Below are 20,992 nucleotides of genomic sequence, written 5' to 3' on the forward strand. Positions count from 1 at the left end.
CAAAGGAAAGAAAGGCGGCGTTAAGTCACAATCACAGGATTCCGATTGGAAGCTTCTACCTGGAGCCTGCCGCGGCAGCTCTCCCATACGCATGCGTGGCTTCCCGGGGAATGGCCGGAGGGCCCACGTGACCAGGACGGGGGAAGGTGGGGGCCGACAGTGGAGGGAGCCGGCGCTCTTGCCGCCACCGCTTTGCGTCTCTCTCTCTCTCTCGTTCTCTTGAGTGCCTCTCTTGTGGCCCCGTCCGGCGGCGCAGAGAGGGGAGGGGGCGAGGAGGCGGATCCATCATGGCGTCTATGCAGGTGAGCAGCCTCCAGCGTCCTTTCGTCCCCAGGTGGCCCTTTGGGGTTGGGAGGAAACGCTGTGAGGGGAACTTCGCCTGACAGGAGGGGCCATCATCCCCCCTTTTGTCCCATTCTTGGTCTCTTCCTCCTCGAGGCGGATGAGGTGGACGGTCCCACTTTGCCCTGTTTGGGAGGGGGGAGAGAAATCGCTTAGAGAACCCCAGCTAACCCCTTCCTCTCCCCCTCCCCCCCCCCCCCCCCCCCAGCTGCTCCTTTTTGGTCCCTTCCTCCTTCAAGCAGATGAGGCGGACGGTCCCAGTTTGCCCTGCTTTGGGGGGAGGGGGGCTGTCCAGGTGGAGCGGGGAGAACAGGTGCTGCCTTTGGGAAGGGCCTGCTGGGCTCACTCTTGGGCTGTGACAGATCCCTTCCTCGCCTCTCCTTCGCGATGGGCGTTTTCTCTCCACAGTGTCGGGCTTTTAGGAAAGGAGGAAAGTGAGAGTTTGGGTTTAAAGGACGAGGCGGAAGCGGGCTCACTCCCAACCAAGCCAGGAAGTGTGGAAAGTCATCTCGGCGTCCTTCTCCTCCCATTCTTTCAATACATTAGTCACTGTACTGTATATTTTCTTCGAGTAGGAGTGGCACCAGCACCGCCAAGGACCAACCTTTTTCGCTTGGGTTTGTTCTTACCAGCTGCTTCTGGTCTTCTAGTGCTTTTAAGCCATTTGAGGTGACAATGTTGGTTAACAGTGGCATCTTAAACCATTTCAGGCAGGCAGGGGCAAACTTGGGCCCTCCAGGTGTTTTGGACTTCAACTCCCACAATTCCTAACAGCCGGTAGGCTGTTAGGAATTTTGGAAGTTGAAGTCCAAAATACCTGGAGGGCTGAAGTTTGCCCCTGCCTGCCTGAAATGGTTTAAGAAGCCATTGTTTACTTACGATATGGCAAGGACCAAGTACTTGTGCTTACAAGGCACATCTAACCCTGTAGATTTAGTGCGTTTTGACACCACATTTACCTGCCGTGGCTCGGTGCAATAATAATAATAATAATAATAATAATAATAATAATAATAATAATGTGGACTCATCCTGTTGTGTTTCAAATAATAATAATAACTTAATTTTTATACCCTGCCACCATCTCCCCAAAGGGACTCGGCATGGCTTACATATGGAATAGAAAGTCCAACAGACTTAAAAGCAAACAGCAAACACTCCATTAAAACAAGATCACCCTTAAAATAAAATAAGAACATCGTAAAATACAACAGTCCATATAAACACAATTAAACATAAGAGAAAAAACAGCATTGAGGCTCCATCAGACTGTTCAGTGAAAACCAATGACCATAATTACAAAAATGGCTGTGACCAGGCTATAAAAGGATCAGGTATGAGATAGTGCAAAACAACGTAGGATACGGCCGGGGAAATCAATGAGGTGCAGAGAACAGAGTACTGTATGGCAACCTAGGGGCTAGGCATTTATAACTAGAGCTATGGAATCCTGGTACTTGTAGTTTCCCAAGGTTTTGAGCCTCCCCTGCTAAAAGAGTGCTGGTACCCACACCAGTATACAGATCTTAGGGTTCCAAAGCCATGAGCCATATCGGGTAAAGTGGTGTGCCTGAATTCTTACAGTATAAATTGCCTACAGTAGACATGCACCCAAAATCTGAGTACAGGCAGTCGGAAACATCCAACTTTCAAATGACTCATAGTTAAGAACAAGGGTGAGACAACAGGAAATGAGACAAATCTACCCCTAGGAAGGGATATTCATTCCTGAAAGAGTTATCATGGGGAAAAGGTGCCTCCACTGAAGCTTTCGTGCCAATCCTTGTTTCCACAACAAGCAATTTTTTCAAATTCTGATTATTATAGGGATAGAAAGCAAGGTGAAATCTTCTGAACAGGGGCACAGAAAGCAAAACAAACACTTCCCTATGCTATCCAAAGATATATATATATATATCTTTCGATAGCCTAGGGAATGGTTAACATATATTTTTATTGCTGGAGCTACACTTTAAAAAAGGACCTGTTCCAACTTACATACATATTCAACTTAAAAACAAACCTACAGAACTTACCTTGTTCATAATTTGGTGACTGCCTGTACTGTCCATCATATAATTGACAGAATCAAGGGAATATTTGTGTACTTTTGTCATGCTTATAAACTATCCACTAATATCTGGTGGCAACTGTAGGGTTTGGAGATTGTGTATTGATTTTAAAGAAATTAATATTTTAGTTTCAAGGTCTTGTTCATAAGACCTTACAGAAATTGGGATTGTTTTTGAAGACTGGAAGCTTCAAGTAGTCCATTGGTTAGCAGCCAGATTGCTAACTGGAGCAGCGTACAGGGAGCACACAACCCCTGCTACATCATCTCCACTGGCTGCCAGTCTGCTACCAAGCACAATTCAAAGTGCTGGTTTTTGGCCTCTAAAGCCCTGAACAATTCTGGCCCAGCTTACCTGTCCAAACACATCTCCCCCTAGGAACCAGGACAGATGTTAAGATCTTCTGGGGAGGCCCTGGTCTTGGTCCCACTTCCTTCGCAGGTGTGGCTGGCAGGGACAAGAGAAAGGGTCTTGTCAGTGGTGTCCCCTCGACTGTGGAGTTCCCTTCCTTGTGATCTGAGATCGGCCTCCTCCCTCCTGACATTTAGGAAACAAGTAAAATCCTGGCTTTGGAACCAGGTGTTTGGAAACTAGCCACAATGCAATAAACAGCTATGAATTAATGTGACTATAACCGGAATGGCTAATGAACTCTGAGTATGGACTAAGTGGTTGTTTTAACTGCTGTTTTAAATCCTGTTCTAATTGTATTTATATTGTTTAATATATTCATATTTTGTTATGTTCGTTTTTTGATGTGGCAGCAAATTGTGCTGAGTTGTAAGCCATTCTGAGTCTCCCTTGGGGTAAGATAGGGAAGGATAGAAATATGGTAAACAAATAAAAAAATTAACTTCAGTACCAGAATTTGAGCCAATATGCTCATATCCCCCTCTCCCCAATGTCTTCTTGATTTGAGCATAGTCTGGAAATCAGAAATCACACAGAGAAAGAAAAAGAATGCCACTGTAATATAGTACCCATTTCCAGCCAGAAAAAGAGATTAAATTCAAATATTTCACAAAGCTTCATTTGGGTCAAAAGTTTAATCTGCATGTGAAATGAAAGGTCAGGGAACAGCAAACAATTCTAAGTGTCGTTTGCATGTGCTGCTGGATGATCCAACATTGTATTTGTGCCCATGGGTTACAGGGTGCATTTAAACTGTACAATTAGTGTAGTTTGACAGCACTTTAAATGTCATGGCTCAGTGCTATGGAACCCTATGAGTTCCCAAGCCTTCTCTGCCAAAGATTGCTGGTGCCTCACCAAACTACAATTCCCCAGAGTCCAGAATGTCAAGACATGGTGGTTAAAGTGGTGTGAAACTGAGTAAATTCTACAATGTAAATGCATCTTCAGTTTGATTTTGACCGGCTGCCTCTGGTCTTCTAAGCCAGTGCTTCTTAAGTCATTTATCAGCACATTGTTTGCTTCCAATGTATCGGGCCAGCACTGTAAGTGTGCCCTTGAATTACAGAGTCTGCCTTTTTCTTGGTGTGTTTTTGACTTCGCCTCTGATCTTCTAAGCCAGTGCTTCTTAAGCCATTTAATGTGAAAGTGGGCACATCTACACTGTAGAATTAATATAACAATGCTACTTTTAACTAGCATACCTCAATGCCATGGAATGCCAGTGGCATAGTGGATTAAAGCCTTGTGACTTGAAGGTTGGGATGCTGATCTGAAAGCTGCCAGGTTCGAATCTCACTCGGGGAGAGCGCGGATGAGCTCCCTCTATCCGCTCCAGCAGAAAAGACTAAAGACCTTGTGAAACTACAACACCTAGGACCCCATAGCATTGAGCCATTACAGTTAATGTGGAGTCAAACTGACTTAATTCTAGTGTAAATTCATCCAATATTGATCAGCATTTGTTTACTTCCAGTGTGCCAAGTATTTTGTTCTTACATGCTGCTTCTGATTTTCTAAGCCAGTGTTTCTTAAACTATTTGATGTGTGTGAGAGTGAGTGTGTGACTATCAATTGTTTATTTCAATGTGTCAGGAACCAGCATTACATTTGAGTCCATTGATTAAGTTGATTATTTCTTTCTTGGAAATTCTCCAGGGACTGGCAGTGCAGGTCCAAGGACCACTACTTTGCAAAGCACTATTTTAGACTAGGTGTGAGCAGACTTCATACTTCTGAGATTTGTACTTAGAAAAAAACCACAACAAGCCATTTTTTTTCAAAATCCGATTATCACAGGGACAGAAAGTGAGGTCAAATCTCATTGGAGTCAAGTTCAAAAGAGTGGGTGGTGAGAGAGACCTTGATTGGAGATGCAAAATGAAGCTTATGGGGGTTTGGTCACTTTCTGACATTTATTGTACCACACAGTAGAAGACTACTTTATATACAGTAGAGTCTCACTTATCCAATATAAACAACGTTGAATAAGCGAAAATATTGGATAATAAGGAGGGATTAAGGAAAAGCCTATTAAATGTCAAATTACATAGATTTTACAAATTAAGCACCAAAAACATCATGTATTACAACAAATCAACAGAAAAAGCAGTCCAAAGCACGGTAACATTATGTAGTAAGTACTGTATTTATGAATTTAGCATCAAAACATCGCAATATATTGAAAACATTAACTAAAACAATGGGCTACTAACAAATTGACTACAAATATATAATTGCATAAAATGAACATACAGTTCATTGTCGGAAATTAAATCCATAAAAAGTTCAATCCTTGCTGCCTAGAGAAACAGCTGTGGATTGGGAAGGGAGGCAAATTGCGTTGGATAATCCAGAATGTTGGATAAGCGAATGTTGGATAAGTGAGACTACTGTATTTGTTTGTGTCAGTCAGGGATTCTCAAACAACCTAACTTCTCTGATGTTGTTGACAAACCTTTATGGAAGATCTGCTGATCAGTCAGTTTTTGCAATGGGTAGATCATGCTTTACCTCCTGACACCCTTCTTCAGCTAAGAATGAGCTTTGAGCTGTCAAAATTTAACTCCTCACCTTGGCCAAATCTCACCTTGGTCTAACATCCTTGCAATTTGCTTCCCCTAATAATGTTCTATCAGAGAGAATGCTTGCATTTGTAGATTACGGTATTATGGGAATCATATGTGAAGTGCTGTACTTTTGAAGGCATCTTAGGGGAAAAAACATGAGGGTGGTGGTGTTGATAGTGGTATAAATATGTCACAGATGTTAAAAGATAGGGTGCAGCCTAATACAAGTTAAACAGAAAAACAAATAGGAAAAATGGCCCAACCTAAGCAGCTTGTATGTGTTGTGATTAAATTTTCTGTAAGCTGCTCTCACTTTATATAGGCAGCATACAAGTATTTTTATATTTATAAATGATTTAGCTATGTTCTGTAAGCATAATTATATCACATACATAAATATACATACCTAATACTTCTGAACAGACTAACAGACAGAAGTGTCTGAAACTTCTTTGCCTCCATTTTAGTTGTATCTTTTTAATATGTTGGTTGATGGATGTTATTTTATGAACATGCACTGATGCAATAGGAAAATAATGCATTTGAATATATAAAATATGAGAATGCTTAGAAAACCATAAGTGTCAAGCACATCCTTTTCTCTCTCTTTTTCCCATTTCTGTGCTCTGTAGTTTCTTTTATCTTTAGTTTTCCAGTATATAATAAGACTACAATCCTATACACTTGAATTCTGTAGACATGTGGAAGTTTGCTCTGTCCCATTGACTTTAAGTGTTTTCATTGTTGTCATATTACTGAAATAACTTTTCAAACATTATATTATGTCACAATTATACATTTCTTGTTATGAATGCTGTGCTGCCTAAGGGATTTATTAAACTTTCAAAGTTTATGCTAGAGATTCCTTATTTTCCCAGATGATTTTATTAGGGAATGTGCTAAGCAATACTGTTTATTTCCATCTTATATCTGTATAGCATTATGGGAAAATCTTGATTATTTTGAAATGGAAATTTCAACTGGCATTAATAAAGAACTCATAGAATAAAATATATTATATACTGTGCTAGCAATTTCAAAATAATATATGCTGATGATAAGGTTTAGGATTGAGACATGTCAACATCATATTCAATTTTGGGAAAATAAACTAATAATTGTTATATTTATTTGGACCTGTGCAATCAACATAGTTTTAGGTATAAAATCATACAGTTGGAATGGATTGTATCTAGATCCAAGTCCCTCCCATGTACGAGCATTCCTCACACTTTCCAGATTTGGTCAGATCGTAGAAGGCCTTGCATTATCAGGAAAACGTGGACACTGGTAGCTTTAGTAGTAAAGGAGAAGCAAGACTTCTTTGTTTATATTACTGCCATAGCCTCTGTTGGGTTGAATTCATATTGAGTGTAAGACTTCAGTCTGTGTTGCAGAAGTATGCAAAGGTACATAAGTAGTAGTATTCCTTTCTCCCTTCCCAAGTTTCCACATTTAGTTGTGTTGCAATCTAGATAAAATGGATTTAATTAATATTGTTGCTCTTTGATGTACACAACACTGTGAATGTACAACATATTTTTATATGGCACAAGGATCAAGGGGGGAAACCCTTACCATTTATTGGGTGCTTGCCTTCATGCTATGACATGTCCAAATAGGCTGTGGCACAACTCACTGACTCCAGTGAGTTGTGCACCAGCACTTGTGTTATCAAAAGGAATTATTATGAACAGGCCCATTTTTTTAGATAAGATGTCCACCATTTGGTCATACTCAGTGACCAAATGAGTTACAGAAGAAACAATCTGGAGCACACCTGCACACCTGTAGTAGGGTTGTCCACCTGGTTAGAGTGGAAACAAAAATGGTAAAATCCAAGTGTTCAAAGTTCGTAGACTTTTCAAAGAAGTGGTATAAATGTCTATATCAGAAATCTTTGTGAAATGACATTATTAAAGATTGCATTAAATAAGAAGGGCAAGTGTTGTAGGTGAAAGGATAAGAAATGTCTGTAGCTTTGGCATTGTTTGCTGATGTGTCTTAAAGTTCAACATGTCTCTTTATACATAAGTGCTCACATCTGAAATTAACAAAATGTATGTCTTCTATTCTAAATATTGACAGATAGCAATCTTAAAGATTTTTATATAGAAATAATTCTTACTTATTGATGGGATTAGTTCCTGTGTAATGGGGCCCCTGGTAGCACAGTGCGTTAAAGCGCTGAGCTGCTGAACTTGTGGACCAAAAGGTGCCAGGTTCAAATCCCGGGAGCAGAATGAGCCCCCACTGTTAGCCCCAGCTCCTGCCAACCTAGCAGTTCGAAAACATGCTAATGTGAGTAGATCAATAGGTACCAGTCCGGCGGGAAGGTAACGGCGCTACATGCAGTCATGCCGGCCACATTACCTTGGAGGTGTCTATGGACAACGCCGGCTCTTCGCTTTAGAAATGGAGATGAGCGCCAACCCCCAGAGTCGGTCACGACTGGACTTAACGTCAGGGGAAAACTTTTACCTTACTTTAGTTCCTGAGTAAACATGTACAGAATTCTGCTTTAACTTGTCAAATTCTTGTTGCTGACATTTTGTTTTTGTTTATACTCCACTATGCAGAATTCTTTATTCTCAGTCTGACCATGTGTGCTGGTAGCTCATATTTCAATGTTTTCCCCCTTATGATCATCTAGTATGAGAGAGATCAAGGATAGTGTCTGTTTTCTAAAAAGTTTCCAGCTGCTTTAGGCTTCCTGCACTTTTAAGTAGAACTAAAACACTTGTATTTATTAAACTGTTTTGCAGAATAAACACACACAAACTCTCTGCCTTTCACTATGGGCTCAATGAATTTAACATTATAGTTTGCATAGTGATCTGTCATACAGTTGTACACTCCATAGTTTTTTTCTCTCCTGAATTATAGGGCACATTAATTCACGTATTAACTAAACTCGGACATTAACAAACACCCCATTCTTATTTTGTTCAACTTTTTTGCCTTGTGAAAGAAATCTCTTTTATCCAATCGTACATTATTTTCCCTGGCCCTACTATTCCACTATTTTATTGGATGTAAATAGGAGAACGCCATTGACATCACATATTCATCTTATGGAACAGAGTTCTGTAAATTGCTTCTTGATGACATCACCACATTAATTGCTTATTCCTTTGCTTGTTTATTTGGAAGTAAGTTCACAGAGTGTTCACTCCTAAAAAATGTTTGAAGATATTCACTCTATATAAGTGCATGCTTGTTTGGGCATGAATAATACTGGGGGGAAATGAAAAAAAGGGGAATGTGTTATATGAAATTCTTAGCACTGAGGAGAAAGAAAATGTGTTTATCACTATACGATATTTCTAGAAATTGTAGTGGCACACAAGATGAAGTGTTTAGAAGTTAATGCAGCTTGTTTTTTTAATCATTATACATTGCAGTAAAAACATGTATGACAATATTGTTTTGTAGGATTTGTATGTACTAATTAGTAGCAGTCTAATGAAATATTTTAATATTATCTTCCCTTTTCAATTAGAAGAGGCTACAGAAAGAGTTATTGGCATTGCAGAATGACCCACCACCAGGAATGACCTTGAATGAAAAAAGTGTTCAAAATTCAATTACGCAGTGAGTGTTGTCTATATTTTCATAATTTCTAGTTTAGCTGAAATCGAGAATAAGCCTGACAGAGGTTTCCCCTGTTGGTAACACTGGTTTTTAAATCTAAAACATATGATTTCTGATTTGCACGTACAGTATTTTTATTTTCAAGTACAGCACAGTATACTTGTATATAATTGACATGGGATTTACACATTCTGCACTTGGCCCTGTTTTGTTATTCCCCAAGGCCTTGAATGGCTGCAAATTTATAGAAAAATCTGAACCAATAAATTAAGAATGTTCTTTTATCTAGCTTTGAGCTTTGGGGCCTTCTAGCCTCAAACAGAGTTGCAAAACTCCTAATTGGAATGCATACTATTTTTTAAAAAGTTATTTCTTTTACCCTTGAGATACTTAAATAATGTAACTATTGCTTTATATTACTGACATGCTGCCTGTTTGTTTCTGTTCATTTTTATTACCCAATTTGAAGGGCACAGGAGACATACGTCCTGGTTCTGATTCACTAAATTAACGTCCTAGTTGCAGTGCATGGGTGGATGGATATTGCTGTCAGCTTCAAGTAGTTTACATACAAGCAATGCTCACTTGTAGGCATGATTAAAAAGGACATCTGCCACTTTTTATAGACAAGAATAGAGAATAGCTCTGATAGTTTCATGAATTTTGAGAATTGTTTTAGCCTTTTTTCTTGATAAAGTTTTGGGAAATGTTGTCGTGAAACATTGCCTTACAATAAACCTCAGCTTCATTCAAGAAATCTGTATCCTTATTGTTCTTGATTATTTATTAATAAAATGTTCACTATTTTTGTCAAAGCACAGCAGGAAGGTAATTGCACATTGTATTTATAATCTTTTCAAAAATATAAGTTGCTTATACTCTTGAAATTTGCTTTTCATGATACTGTAAGTAAAGATGGTCAGAACCCTAAGGGATAGTTAAACATCTTTTTAGTGCTCTGTACTCATTTGAAGGCTTTTGTCACCCAGGAAACTTTACTAAGAAGATGATCATGATCATTTATTTATATTGCATGGTACTTTACAAGTGAAAGAACAACAAAACAATTCCCTGCCTGCAGGCTTACAATGTAATTAAGTTATGACACAAAAAGAAAGGAGGTGGCCATATGGGAAGGGATTCTGTCCAGCATACACTGCCTCTTCTTCTCTCCCTCCTAGGCCACAGCAGTAGCAGTTGGGATGGACAGAGGCTCTTTCATCTGCTTCTGGGCTTTAGCATCTTGGAACTTTGCCTCTTGCTTTTTGTTTCCCTCAAAGGCCAGGGCCGTTACCTCTTTATTCTTGACCAAGCCTCACCAAAATTGGGATCCGAGCCATATCAAGACCACCCATGTTTTTTCTGTTAATATATTTTGGCTTAGTTTCTTTCCTGTCTTATCTGCTAGCTGTAATGCACTGAGTGAGCATGCTGTTGCAAGTTGGCTATCCCTGCGTAGGAGATAATTCAATCTTAGTAACTGCTGTTATTTTTTTAAGAATTCTATATTCTTTGATTTAAATTGTCGAGTGATGCTTCCAGTCATATAATAATTTTAGTAAATCCAGTCCTGTCTCCATATGTTGGTTCTGTGCTGTTGCTTTAGCTGGAGAGTAAATGGGTTAAAAAAGTCCTCCACAAGTCCCGCCCCCACTGGCAGAACCAGAATAGGTTCTGCCAGTGGCAACTTTCCAAAATAATCAGGAGGTAGAACTTCATCCATTAATAAAATTAATTAGTTATTGGATATAAATTGCCTGGAGAATCCCAATTTTTTATATTCCACTGAAATATTCCATCTTGTCTGCTGTTAGAAATTACAGAGTATTGATCTGAATTTTCATGTATATGAATGTAGTTTAGACATAGTAAATGACTTGTGGTGTTTACATTCCTAAAATTTCATTTAATTCTAAAATTCTCTTTTAAATTGAAGGTTTTTAGATATGCATTTTCATTGCCATTTGTAACCTAGATCAAAAACTCAATTAGACATTTCCTGCTCATTATGTTTTATGACGATTTCTGTTAAGGGAAGATAGTAATCCCTCTTTTATGTTTTATTTGTGAAGGTGGATTGTAGACATGGAAGGTGCTCCTGGAACACTATATGAAGGGGAGAAATTTCAGCTGCTGTTTAAATTCAGTAGTCGCTATCCATTTGACTCTCCTCAGGTAATATATGTAATCATAGTTCTGATTTAAATCACAAAGGAGTTTGATATACCGTATTTTCTGTCCTATAGGACGACTGGAAATATAAGATGACCCACGACTTTTTCAGTTAAAATAGAGAGTTAGGGATATACTCGCCGTATAAGACTACCCCTCTTCCAATGCTCCTGGAACATGGCCATACAGCCCAGAAAACTCACAGCAACCCAGTGATTCAGACCATGAAAGCCTTTGGCAACACAACAAAAAGAAGTAGGCACTGCAACAATGCCTCTCCTTTGCCAATTTCGTCGAAGACCAGTGCCTTAGGCCCCTCTCCACCGTGGGCTTCTTCTCCAGCTGTACTCTGCACACCGTTGGCCGTCTCTATGGTAACCTGCACAAGGAGGGCTTCCAGCAGGGATGAGGGCCCTCTTCTTTTCTCTTTCTGGCTCCGACTCCAAAAGTGGTGGTAGCACCATGGAGGCCAAGCCCGGTGTGGCGCTGAATAGAAAGGAGAGCTGGGCAAGGAAGAGGGGACCCCAATTGGGTCTGGAGCATGATGGCCAGGAGGCCACAGCTGCAGTTGCTGAGAAACGCCTCCAGGCTATCGTGCTCTGAACCCACTTGGGGGCCCCTTTTCCTCGCCCAGCTCCCCTTTCTGTTCAGCGCCACGCCGGGCCTGGCCTCTATGCTGCCGCCACCACCTTTTGAGCCGGAGTGGGAAGGAGAAAAGGAGAGGGCCCTCGCCAGAAGCCTTTCTTGTGCTGGTTACTATAGCAGAGTACAGCACACCAAAATGTAGAGATGTTTTGCAGCTCCTTTTGCTTTCTCCTCCACACCCCCAGTTTCCACAGCTCAGCACCCAGTGTATAAGATGACCCCCAACTTTTGAAAGGATTTTCATGGGTTAAAAAGTAATCTTATACGCCGGAAAATACGGTATATTGAATGTAGATATAGAATTATAAATTGACTCTTTATTTTTTTCAGAAGAAGGATCAATGCTTTAAAATTAATCTAACACCTACTGTATTTACTTGAATACTTGAATCTAATGCTCGCCTTTTTTGGATAAATGAGCTCTCAAACTTAAGGTGCACATTAGATTCATGTCATACAGTAATATTAGTGCTGAGCCAAAGCCACGGGGGAAGCTTCTTCAGGAGCTGCACCTGGAGCTCCTATTTGAGGGATGTCATCTCTCATTTAATTGCCATGGCTCAGTGCTGTGCAATCCTGGGATTTGTAATTTGGTGAGGCATCAGCATTCTTTGGCAGAGAAGGCTCAAGGCCTTGTCATTCTACTTCCCCCATGATTTCATAGTATGGATACAACTTGTTTGTGTTTTTGTAAACCATGTATCTTGAGACTTAGACACAAAAGACTTGAAAAGGAAGTTTCCATTAAAGCGTGTGTATCATAGATTGATTGTTTTCTTGTTAGATTAAACTCAGCACTTTACCTCCGCCTTGGCCCTATAATCCGCTTTTACACAAGCCCACACCCTGCCCTCTCTAATTTCTGATTTGCCCACCATATTCCTGGTTCTGGTTATTGAGGTTTGTTTTTAATTTATTTTAAAGATGTCTTTATATTTTACTGTTATTAACTGTTGAATTAAATTGTCATATGTTTATTATGTTTTTAAATGTGTTTTTAGATAGTTAACTGTTGTTGTTGGTTTCTTCCTGTTTGTAAGCCGCCCCAAGTTCCTTTGGGGAGATGGTGATGGGATATAAAAATTAAGTTATCATTATTATTAGTAGTAGTAGTAGTATTTGTTTTACCAGATAAAATCATTTGAGTTGCCTGACTTACTTGTTCTTAACTCATGACAACATATAATCCTTAGCCAAGACTGATTCCATCAGTTAGTCTGCCTCTTTTGTCTACTTACCCCATTTTAAATTTACAGGAGCCCCATGTGACCCAGCATCTATCAGATAGGTTTGTGGCTGCATATCTCCAATCATACTGTGAACCTTGAACAGAATTGGCAGCATTTGCAGTCCAGATGCCTGAGCACTGATAACTTAGCTGGGCAAGAAAACAAAGTAAATTAACTAGTATATAAACATAATATTTTAAAATCTATTTTAAAATATTTGTCTAATAGGGTAAGAGAGAAGACATTTCTGAACTTTCTCTTAAGGATTCATTTTATATACCATAAATCTTTTAGGGCTGTGCCTCTCAAGCTACCATATCTAATAGGGAGGACTAACAATTTTCCTCACCCTAATGTATCAGAGACTGGTACATATTTGCACCCATCCTCTATAATCAATTGTTTTTTTCTCTAAATTTGCAAGGGAGTGACAGCTCCTAATTTGGGAGCTGAAAGCAATCCATGAATCACCTCGGAGCACCATTGCTATAGGCATACATGAAAATATTAAGTTTAACTTTATTTTTGTAGTATTGTGTGTGTGTGTGTGTGTGTGTGTGTGTGTGTGTGTGTGTGTATAGCTTTACAGGCAGTCCCCAAGTTATGAACAAAATGGGTTCTGTAGGTTTGTTCTTAAATTGAATTTGTATGTAAGTCTGAACAGATACATTTTTAAGTGTAACTTCAGCCAAATATATATAAACTTTAGCTTTGTAGAGCATAAGGAAGGGTTAATACTCATGTGGTTTTTCTTTTGCTGTCTGTGCCTCTGTTCAGGAGGTTTCACCTCACTTTCTGTCCCTGTGATACTTGGATTTTGAAAAATGTGGCTTGTTGGGGATACAAACGTTGGTGAGAAAGCTTCAGCAGAGACACCTTTTCCCCATGAGAACTCTTCCAGGAGTGAATTTGTCTTCTGAGGGGTAGATTTCCCTCACTTCCTGTTATCTCACTCCCATTCTTAACTATGGGTAGTTTGTAAGTCAGATATTTGTAACTCAGGGACTGCCTGTATTTGTTTCTGTCTTTACATCTTGCATTTATCTCACTGCAAAACCCAAAGCAATTTGCAATCTAGATAATAAATAAATAAAATAAAATAAAATAAAACTTTATTTATACCCCACCACCATTTCCCCGTGGGGACTTGGGGCAGCTTACATGGGGCAGAGGCCCAAACAACATAAGGACAAAATGAAAGTAAAATGCAACTAAATCATTCATGGTAGAAGAAACAATTAAATTAAATACAAAATCTTGGGCTGTAATGTGTAGTATAAATCTACTCCAAATATTTTTTAATGCTGACTTAAAATACATACTTTAAGATACATTATCTTCTGAAAGAACATGCCATATGATCCTTGTATCCATGGGAATGATATATGTGGTTTCACTTGTACAACCTATATACTCTTATTGCTATCTCAGCTGTTTGTCCCATTGAAAATAATAGATTGTTCTCCACAGGTTCGTGTATCTATGTAAAGTCCTGATATGCATTCTCTTCAAATATTGGGATCGTACTATAATTAGAGCAACTATTGAGAGCAATACTACTCAGATCGGAATGAAGATATATAAAAGGAATACACAGGGCCCTTGGTACTCCAGGACCCAATGCAGATTGCATAAATCTAAAGACTCTATTAATCAAATTATGTAGGGCAGCAGTTGGAGGCTTGTAGCATGCCCTGGCTGCTAGGCACTCCACAAGGCTTGTCTTCTTCAGAATTCCTCTGGGGAGTGTGCAACCCACAGCACATATGCTAGCAACAAAAGTTGAGTGATATGGTGGCACAAATCTGTCTCTGTCACCATTTCACACATCCCTGCATCTCTCTGGAGCCTTGTTTGCACTGCTGGATAGAGTGGATATTAGAAATTCTGGAAAGTCCTTTCTAGTCAGTGTAAGCAATCCTGAGTTATATGGACCAGTGGTATGATAAAGTATGAAGCAACTTTCTGTGTTCCTAGGAGAATATCAGTGCATATTACTGGAACTGTATTGTTGAGGTGACTAAATAACCCCTTTAACTGAACCATATCTGTTGGTTCATACTTTGATCCAAGGAAGCTAGAATGTGTTTGGTAACCTTATTTGGCTGAGTTAAAATGTTATGGTTTTCTGTGGGTACAGCTTTTGTATTTTTGCATTAAATAATTTTGTAATGACTGCTTAAAATCTAACTGTTGTGTACAAAATTATTAAGACCCTTAGTCATATTTAAGAGTAGGTTCATTAAAAGTAATGTGCAAAATAATCATGATTGAAAATTCCATTTATTTCAATGGATCTCATCTCATTATGATATGTTTGCATAGCCAGCTGTGCATTTTTCATATTAAATACTGAAGATTTTATAACAGATGTTATGCTTTTTGACAGGTTTTATCAATAATATGTTAACTGCATTTTTATTTTGTTTTTAGGTTATATTTACAGGTGAAAATATTCCTGTTCATCCTCATGTTTATAGCAATGGTCATATCTGTTTATCAATTCTAACAGAAGACTGGTCTCCAGCTCTTTCAGTGCAATCAGTTTGTCTTAGCATTATTAGCATGCTTTCCAGCTGCAAAGAAAAGGTATGACTTCAGAAATAGAATTTAAATAAAGTAAATGAAAGCAAAATCTCCCATTTTAAAGCTGAGGCTTTATTCTTACTTATTAATCTTTTATTTATAAATATTAAAAATTATTTTTAACTTTAAAATAACAGTCCTATGCTAGAGAGTAAGGTGAACTATATTAAAGCTTGTAGATACATGTATTGATTTTATTGCATACATTATTGATTTCAAGGAAACAGAATAGAACAAAGGACCTGCAGTTTTCTTACAAATTAGGACTGAGTAGATTATTTGAATTTGTGCTAATGAATGAAGGATGTAGTTAAATATGTTCAGGATAGAGCAGAAAACACTTCAGAATGGAGATATTCTTTTGAGTCAAATTCTAAAATAACTGAGCATCTTTATAGACAAATGCTGGAAAGGAGTTGTGTTGTCTTATTTCAGAAACAAAAAACACTAACAAGATTTATTTTTACTGTGTTATTAAATTCAAAATACTGTATTATTTAATTGTAATGCACTTCAAGTTTTATATTCCAGTAACTTTTAATGCAAACATAGTCTGATTCAGCACTTTAGCTTTGCAATTACAATAACAATAATAACAGATCCTCAGACATTTTAACGTCTAATTAACGTTGTGACTTGAAATCTTCTAGACCAGTGGTTCTCAACCTTTTCTTCACCACAGACCCCCTTTTAAATGCCTCTTGTGACCATGGACCCCCCATGACTTGACTTAAGATTTAAGGCACTAGACTATATCAGATAATTGTTTAAAATTTCTCATGAATGTCCTTCAGATCTGGAGTGAAGAGGATAAAAGTTAGTCCGTTAATGTACTGTGGTGTATTTCCAAACTGCGGGTGTATTTTCGCTGCTTTCTGTCCAAACACGAGCTGGAGAAGCATTTGCAGTGAAGAAATGGGGTCTTTGTCCACATTTTAACATTATACTGTTGTGATTTCAGAAAATGAAAATTCCCCTGGCGCATTTGTAAAAAAAGTCAGGCTGAATTGGGGTGGGAGATAGGTCTGGGTGTTAACAAAGGATAGATACCCATTTTCTGAGATTGATTTTAGTCAAATATTTTAATCCATAAAAATAAAAATTTGGAAATGTGGAAATAGGGCAACATCTAATTAAAAAATTAGAAGCTAGGAGAGAAGAATCTGAAAAATAACAAAATTCATGAATGACAAGTTAGTATATTTCTGATATTAATTTATTTTAATGTCCTTCTTCTTTTACCTATTTAGCCACTATATAATCTATTGGTTATTTCATATTTGGCTCTTCTTTTTTGGCAGAGACGACCACCAGATAATTCATTTTATGTAAGAACGTGTAACAAGAATCCAAAGAAGACAAAATGGTGGTATCATGGTGAGTATTGACCTTAAAAAAATGTTTTGTGGAATGAATAAGATAAATTGCTTAAACTTCTATATGAATATTAAACTTTTAGGATTCCTACCAGTAATAAGTACCCGGGCTGTGGCGCAAGATGGTGAGCAGCCAGCTGAGACCAATCACTCTGACCAAGAGGTCATGAGTTTGAGGCCAGCTCGGAGCCTGCATTTGTCTTGTCTTTGTTCTATGTCAAGGCATTGAATGTTTGCCTATATGTGTAATGTGAGTCCCCTTCGGGGTGAGAAGGGCGGAATATAAATGCTGTAAATAAATAAAATAAATAAATAATAACTAATAAAATACTAATAAAATAATACATTTGAACTTATAGGACGTAATTGGTGTGGTTTTGCTTGTACAAAATTGGTATAGTTGAGAAACAGAGCACTTGATTGCGTATAAAAAGTCCAAAATTCAACTCTTCATATCTCTTAAAAGGTTCAATTGGAAAATGATTAATGATAATAGAGATTCTGAGGCAAGATGAACCAATTATCAACTCAGTTGTAAGACAGACCTTATTGTAGAAAATGAGTAATAATAACAATAAGCTGAATACAGTAACTACTGGAATAAACCAGAAATGTAATCACTAACTTGTGAGAGCAAAGAAGAATATAGCCTTGGGGAAAATATATAGACATGGAGGAGGTAATATATTTCCTAAACCACAAAGAATTGTGTGTGTTATGGAAATACTAAAGCTAAAGAAAGCACAACGCCTCTACAGCCTGTATGGAGGAGAAGTGTTTGTAGGATTTCTATATAACTCTCTTCAGTAACTTCTCCACCTCTCTTGATTTTATTTATTTATTTATTTATTTATTTATTTATTTATTTATTTATTTATTTATTGCTTTTCTGTTCCGCCTTTCTCACCCGAGAGGACTCAAGACAGCTTACAAAACTGGCAAAATTCAATGCCAATACAGTAATACCAAACACAGTAATAAAATAAACATAAAACATTTAAAAAACCTAAACATAATCAAATAAAAACAGTCTACAAAGTTTAAAGCATGATATTACTTAAGTCTATTCGTCCAATTGTTTTGGACCAGTTTGTATTGTATAATACACCATTTTGGGAGCCCTCCCTCATGGCCCTGTGGAAAAGTGTTTTGACTTTTCATATAATCAGAGACTTCGAAGACAGCCCCAAGAGCCATCTAGTCCAGTTCCATTCTGCAATGCAGGAGCACACAGTGAAAGCACTCCTGACTGATGGCCATCCGGCCTCTCCTTAAAAACCTCCAGAGAAGGAAATTACCCCTCTGAGGTAGCATATTCCATTATCAAACAGCTCTGACAGTCAGAAAGTGCTTCCTAATGTTTGGGTGGGATCTCTTATCCTGCAATTTGAATCCATTGCTCCATGTCTTAGAGCAGCAGAAACCGTGTGTAGGTAGGAGATGAATCTCTCTACTAACTTCCTGTCCTGTAATAATTATGCTATTGGGTGGCTTTTATTGTACATTATTGTGTCATATACATTATAATATTTTATTGATTCCATTGCAAGAAGCCCTCTTTCCAATAGATCTGTATTCTTCTGTTACGTCAAATATCCTTTTATTTTTTTGAGTACAAGGAAGCAGAACAATGTTCCAGGCATTAGGCTATTTGCTTCTCCATAATTTATACTTCATAATATTTCTGTTCCTTATTGAGTAGGTAGGTCAAATCTGTATTAACTCATGTATTGTTAGATGGTATTCCTGTATTAAATACCTTTATTGCTTTTGGTCAGAAAAATGGATATAATCAACTACCTAATATACTATTTTTGTTTTGTTTTAAAGATGACACTTGTTGATGCCACCGTTTTGTGATTCTCCTAACAGAAGATAGTCCTACTGAGAAAATGAGCACTTTGATCATTCAGTCTTTGAACTTTAACCTCCTGACTGGAAGTGAAAAATAGGCAATGAAGACTACTTCCTTTGACTGCATTTTTACTCGTGTGCATTCTGGGCGCATGTTGATCGCTGGTTCAGTCCATGCTACTGAAATGCTTTCTTTTTTTAGTCATACAGTATTAATGCAGGTGTTGGAAAAATGTCAGAATACAATTTTTTAAACTTTTGGAAGAATTTCAGGTCTTCATGTATTGTGCAATAATATGAATTTCTTGACGGTTTTGGTGTAACCATTGCCGGCAATAGATTGTATCAGGAAACTTATACCCCTGCCACAAGAAAAGTTAGATGCATGATAGGGCCTATGAAAAGTTTTAAATATATTGGGATTATATTTACTTTGAAAGCCACCTAATCGTTTATAAATGATTCTGTGCACTGTGATCATAAAACTAGCAGCGTGAGTTAAAACATGCTTATCTAAGGAACGAATAAGATCATTGCATATTTATCGAAGTGTCAGTGTCTTGACAGGGAAAAAAAAATTCACGTTATATCAGCAGAGAGGTACAATCCCACGTTATCCCTATGGTGAAATAAATACCTTTTTATTGTGTATATTATATTTCTGAAGCAAAGGGTATGAGTAAAATAGGGTAGAAATGATATAATCAAGGCAAACTTTGTTTTGTGAATGGAACGGATGGCAGTGATACAACTGAATTTGCTGCAGTCCATAATTGGGCTTGTTAATATGTACACTAGAGCTGTTTTCCAAGTAGATTGCACACTGTTACTTCATACTAGCCTTCAGCATGAGCCCTGTTGCCTACACAATATTTCATTTATTTATATGTTCATTTTTTGTTTGAGTTCATTGTTCTTTTGTTGTGTTGTATGTCATATTTGAATGTTACAAAACAATATTTTCACTGAAAAGCTGTCAGAAGATATTTTCTTGTAAATTATTTCTTTACCTTGTAAACATTTATCTTGTCTTTTAATCCTGTACTATAAAGGAAGAAATACATTTTGGACAGAGATGAACTGTTTTGACAAAAAAAGTGTGGATCTTTTTATTTATGCTTAAGACAAAAATATATTTTTCTTACCTTCCTTATCCCATACAGCCATAGAATTTTTCCAGTTTTTTCTTCAATGATCTGACTACAACTAGATCTACCTTTTTATATAGAAAAAAGAAACAATTGTTAAATAGTAGTGAATTGTTCTTCACCTCTATGTAATTTTATGATATTTCATCTAGGCTGTCTTTTTAGGAAGCACTGATGTGTCTTTTATAAACTTACTACCTTTACACATATGCAAACTTTCTATCAATGCTCTTTTTAATGTTGCCTTATTGTTGCACTAAAAAAATCAAACCTAGTAGTAAATAAATGAATGTCTGAAGTGAATAACACTCTTACTTGATTTTAAAAGTAAGAACCAGATCAGTTAAACAGACCTATCAGGATTGGCTGAGGATATTTTATTTGTATTGCTGTACTGTAATTTAAGAAATTTTATAGATATACAAATCCTACTGCATCTTCTATACTGCTTAAAAAACATCAAATGGTTAAACTCAGGCGTGGGCGCAAATCATATGAAAGGAAAGAGTGTTCTGTAGAGGTAGTGAATTACAATTTGATAGGGCTGTTTTTAAAACAAATAGCATGTTTTCTATATTGAGAAAATGTTTATTGGCTCTTTAATCAAAAATGAATAGATATTATGGATATAAACTTGTTTACAGATGTTTGTCTTCAATTACATAATGAAAGGTATCTGTTCAAGCCAAAAATAGTTCTGAAGGAATATATATATTTCTTCTTATGATTTTCTTTTAACTTAAATTTTCACTTGTTAATCAAATCATAACTATCCATTAAGAGGCGTATACAAACTGGCAGAGTGTGCTCGATCACTGAACCACTTAATGTTAAATTGGTACCTTCATACTTGCATAATTCACTTGAACTCTGTGTTAGAAAAGTATGTATTTTCTTCATACAACAGATTTATGTAATCATGTCATTCTCTAATACACAGTGAAGGAATACCTTTATCTGTCTGAAAGTTTAGATTAACTCATCGATCATAAA

General features: G+C 37.5%; 1 protein-coding gene across 2 annotated transcripts; it reads left to right on the forward strand.

The window, feature by feature from the left end:
- Window positions 1-89: 89 nt before the first annotated feature.
- ube2w (ubiquitin conjugating enzyme E2 W) lies at window positions 90-19,925 on the forward strand. Of its 2 annotated transcripts, none has more exons than XM_008108599.3 (6): window positions 90-302; window positions 8,901-8,989; window positions 11,062-11,164; window positions 15,469-15,624; window positions 16,923-16,998; window positions 18,828-19,925. In XM_008108599.3, exons 1-6 carry the CDS (start codon window positions 288-290, stop codon window positions 18,839-18,841), a joined length of 453 nt encoding a protein of 150 aa, XP_008106806.1. In that variant the 5' UTR covers window positions 90-287; the 3' UTR covers window positions 18,842-19,925. The 2 variants fall into 2 exon arrangements, with proteins under 2 accessions (XP_008106806.1, XP_003219627.1); XM_003219579.4 differs by having other exon boundaries at window positions 92-302; window positions 8,898-8,989.
- Window positions 19,926-20,992: the final 1,067 nt, after the last annotated feature.

Source organism: Anolis carolinensis, chromosome 4, assembly GCF_035594765.1.
Source record: "Anolis carolinensis isolate JA03-04 chromosome 4, rAnoCar3.1.pri, whole genome shotgun sequence".
Classification (NCBI taxonomy): domain Eukaryota; kingdom Metazoa; phylum Chordata; class Lepidosauria; order Squamata; family Dactyloidae; genus Anolis; species Anolis carolinensis.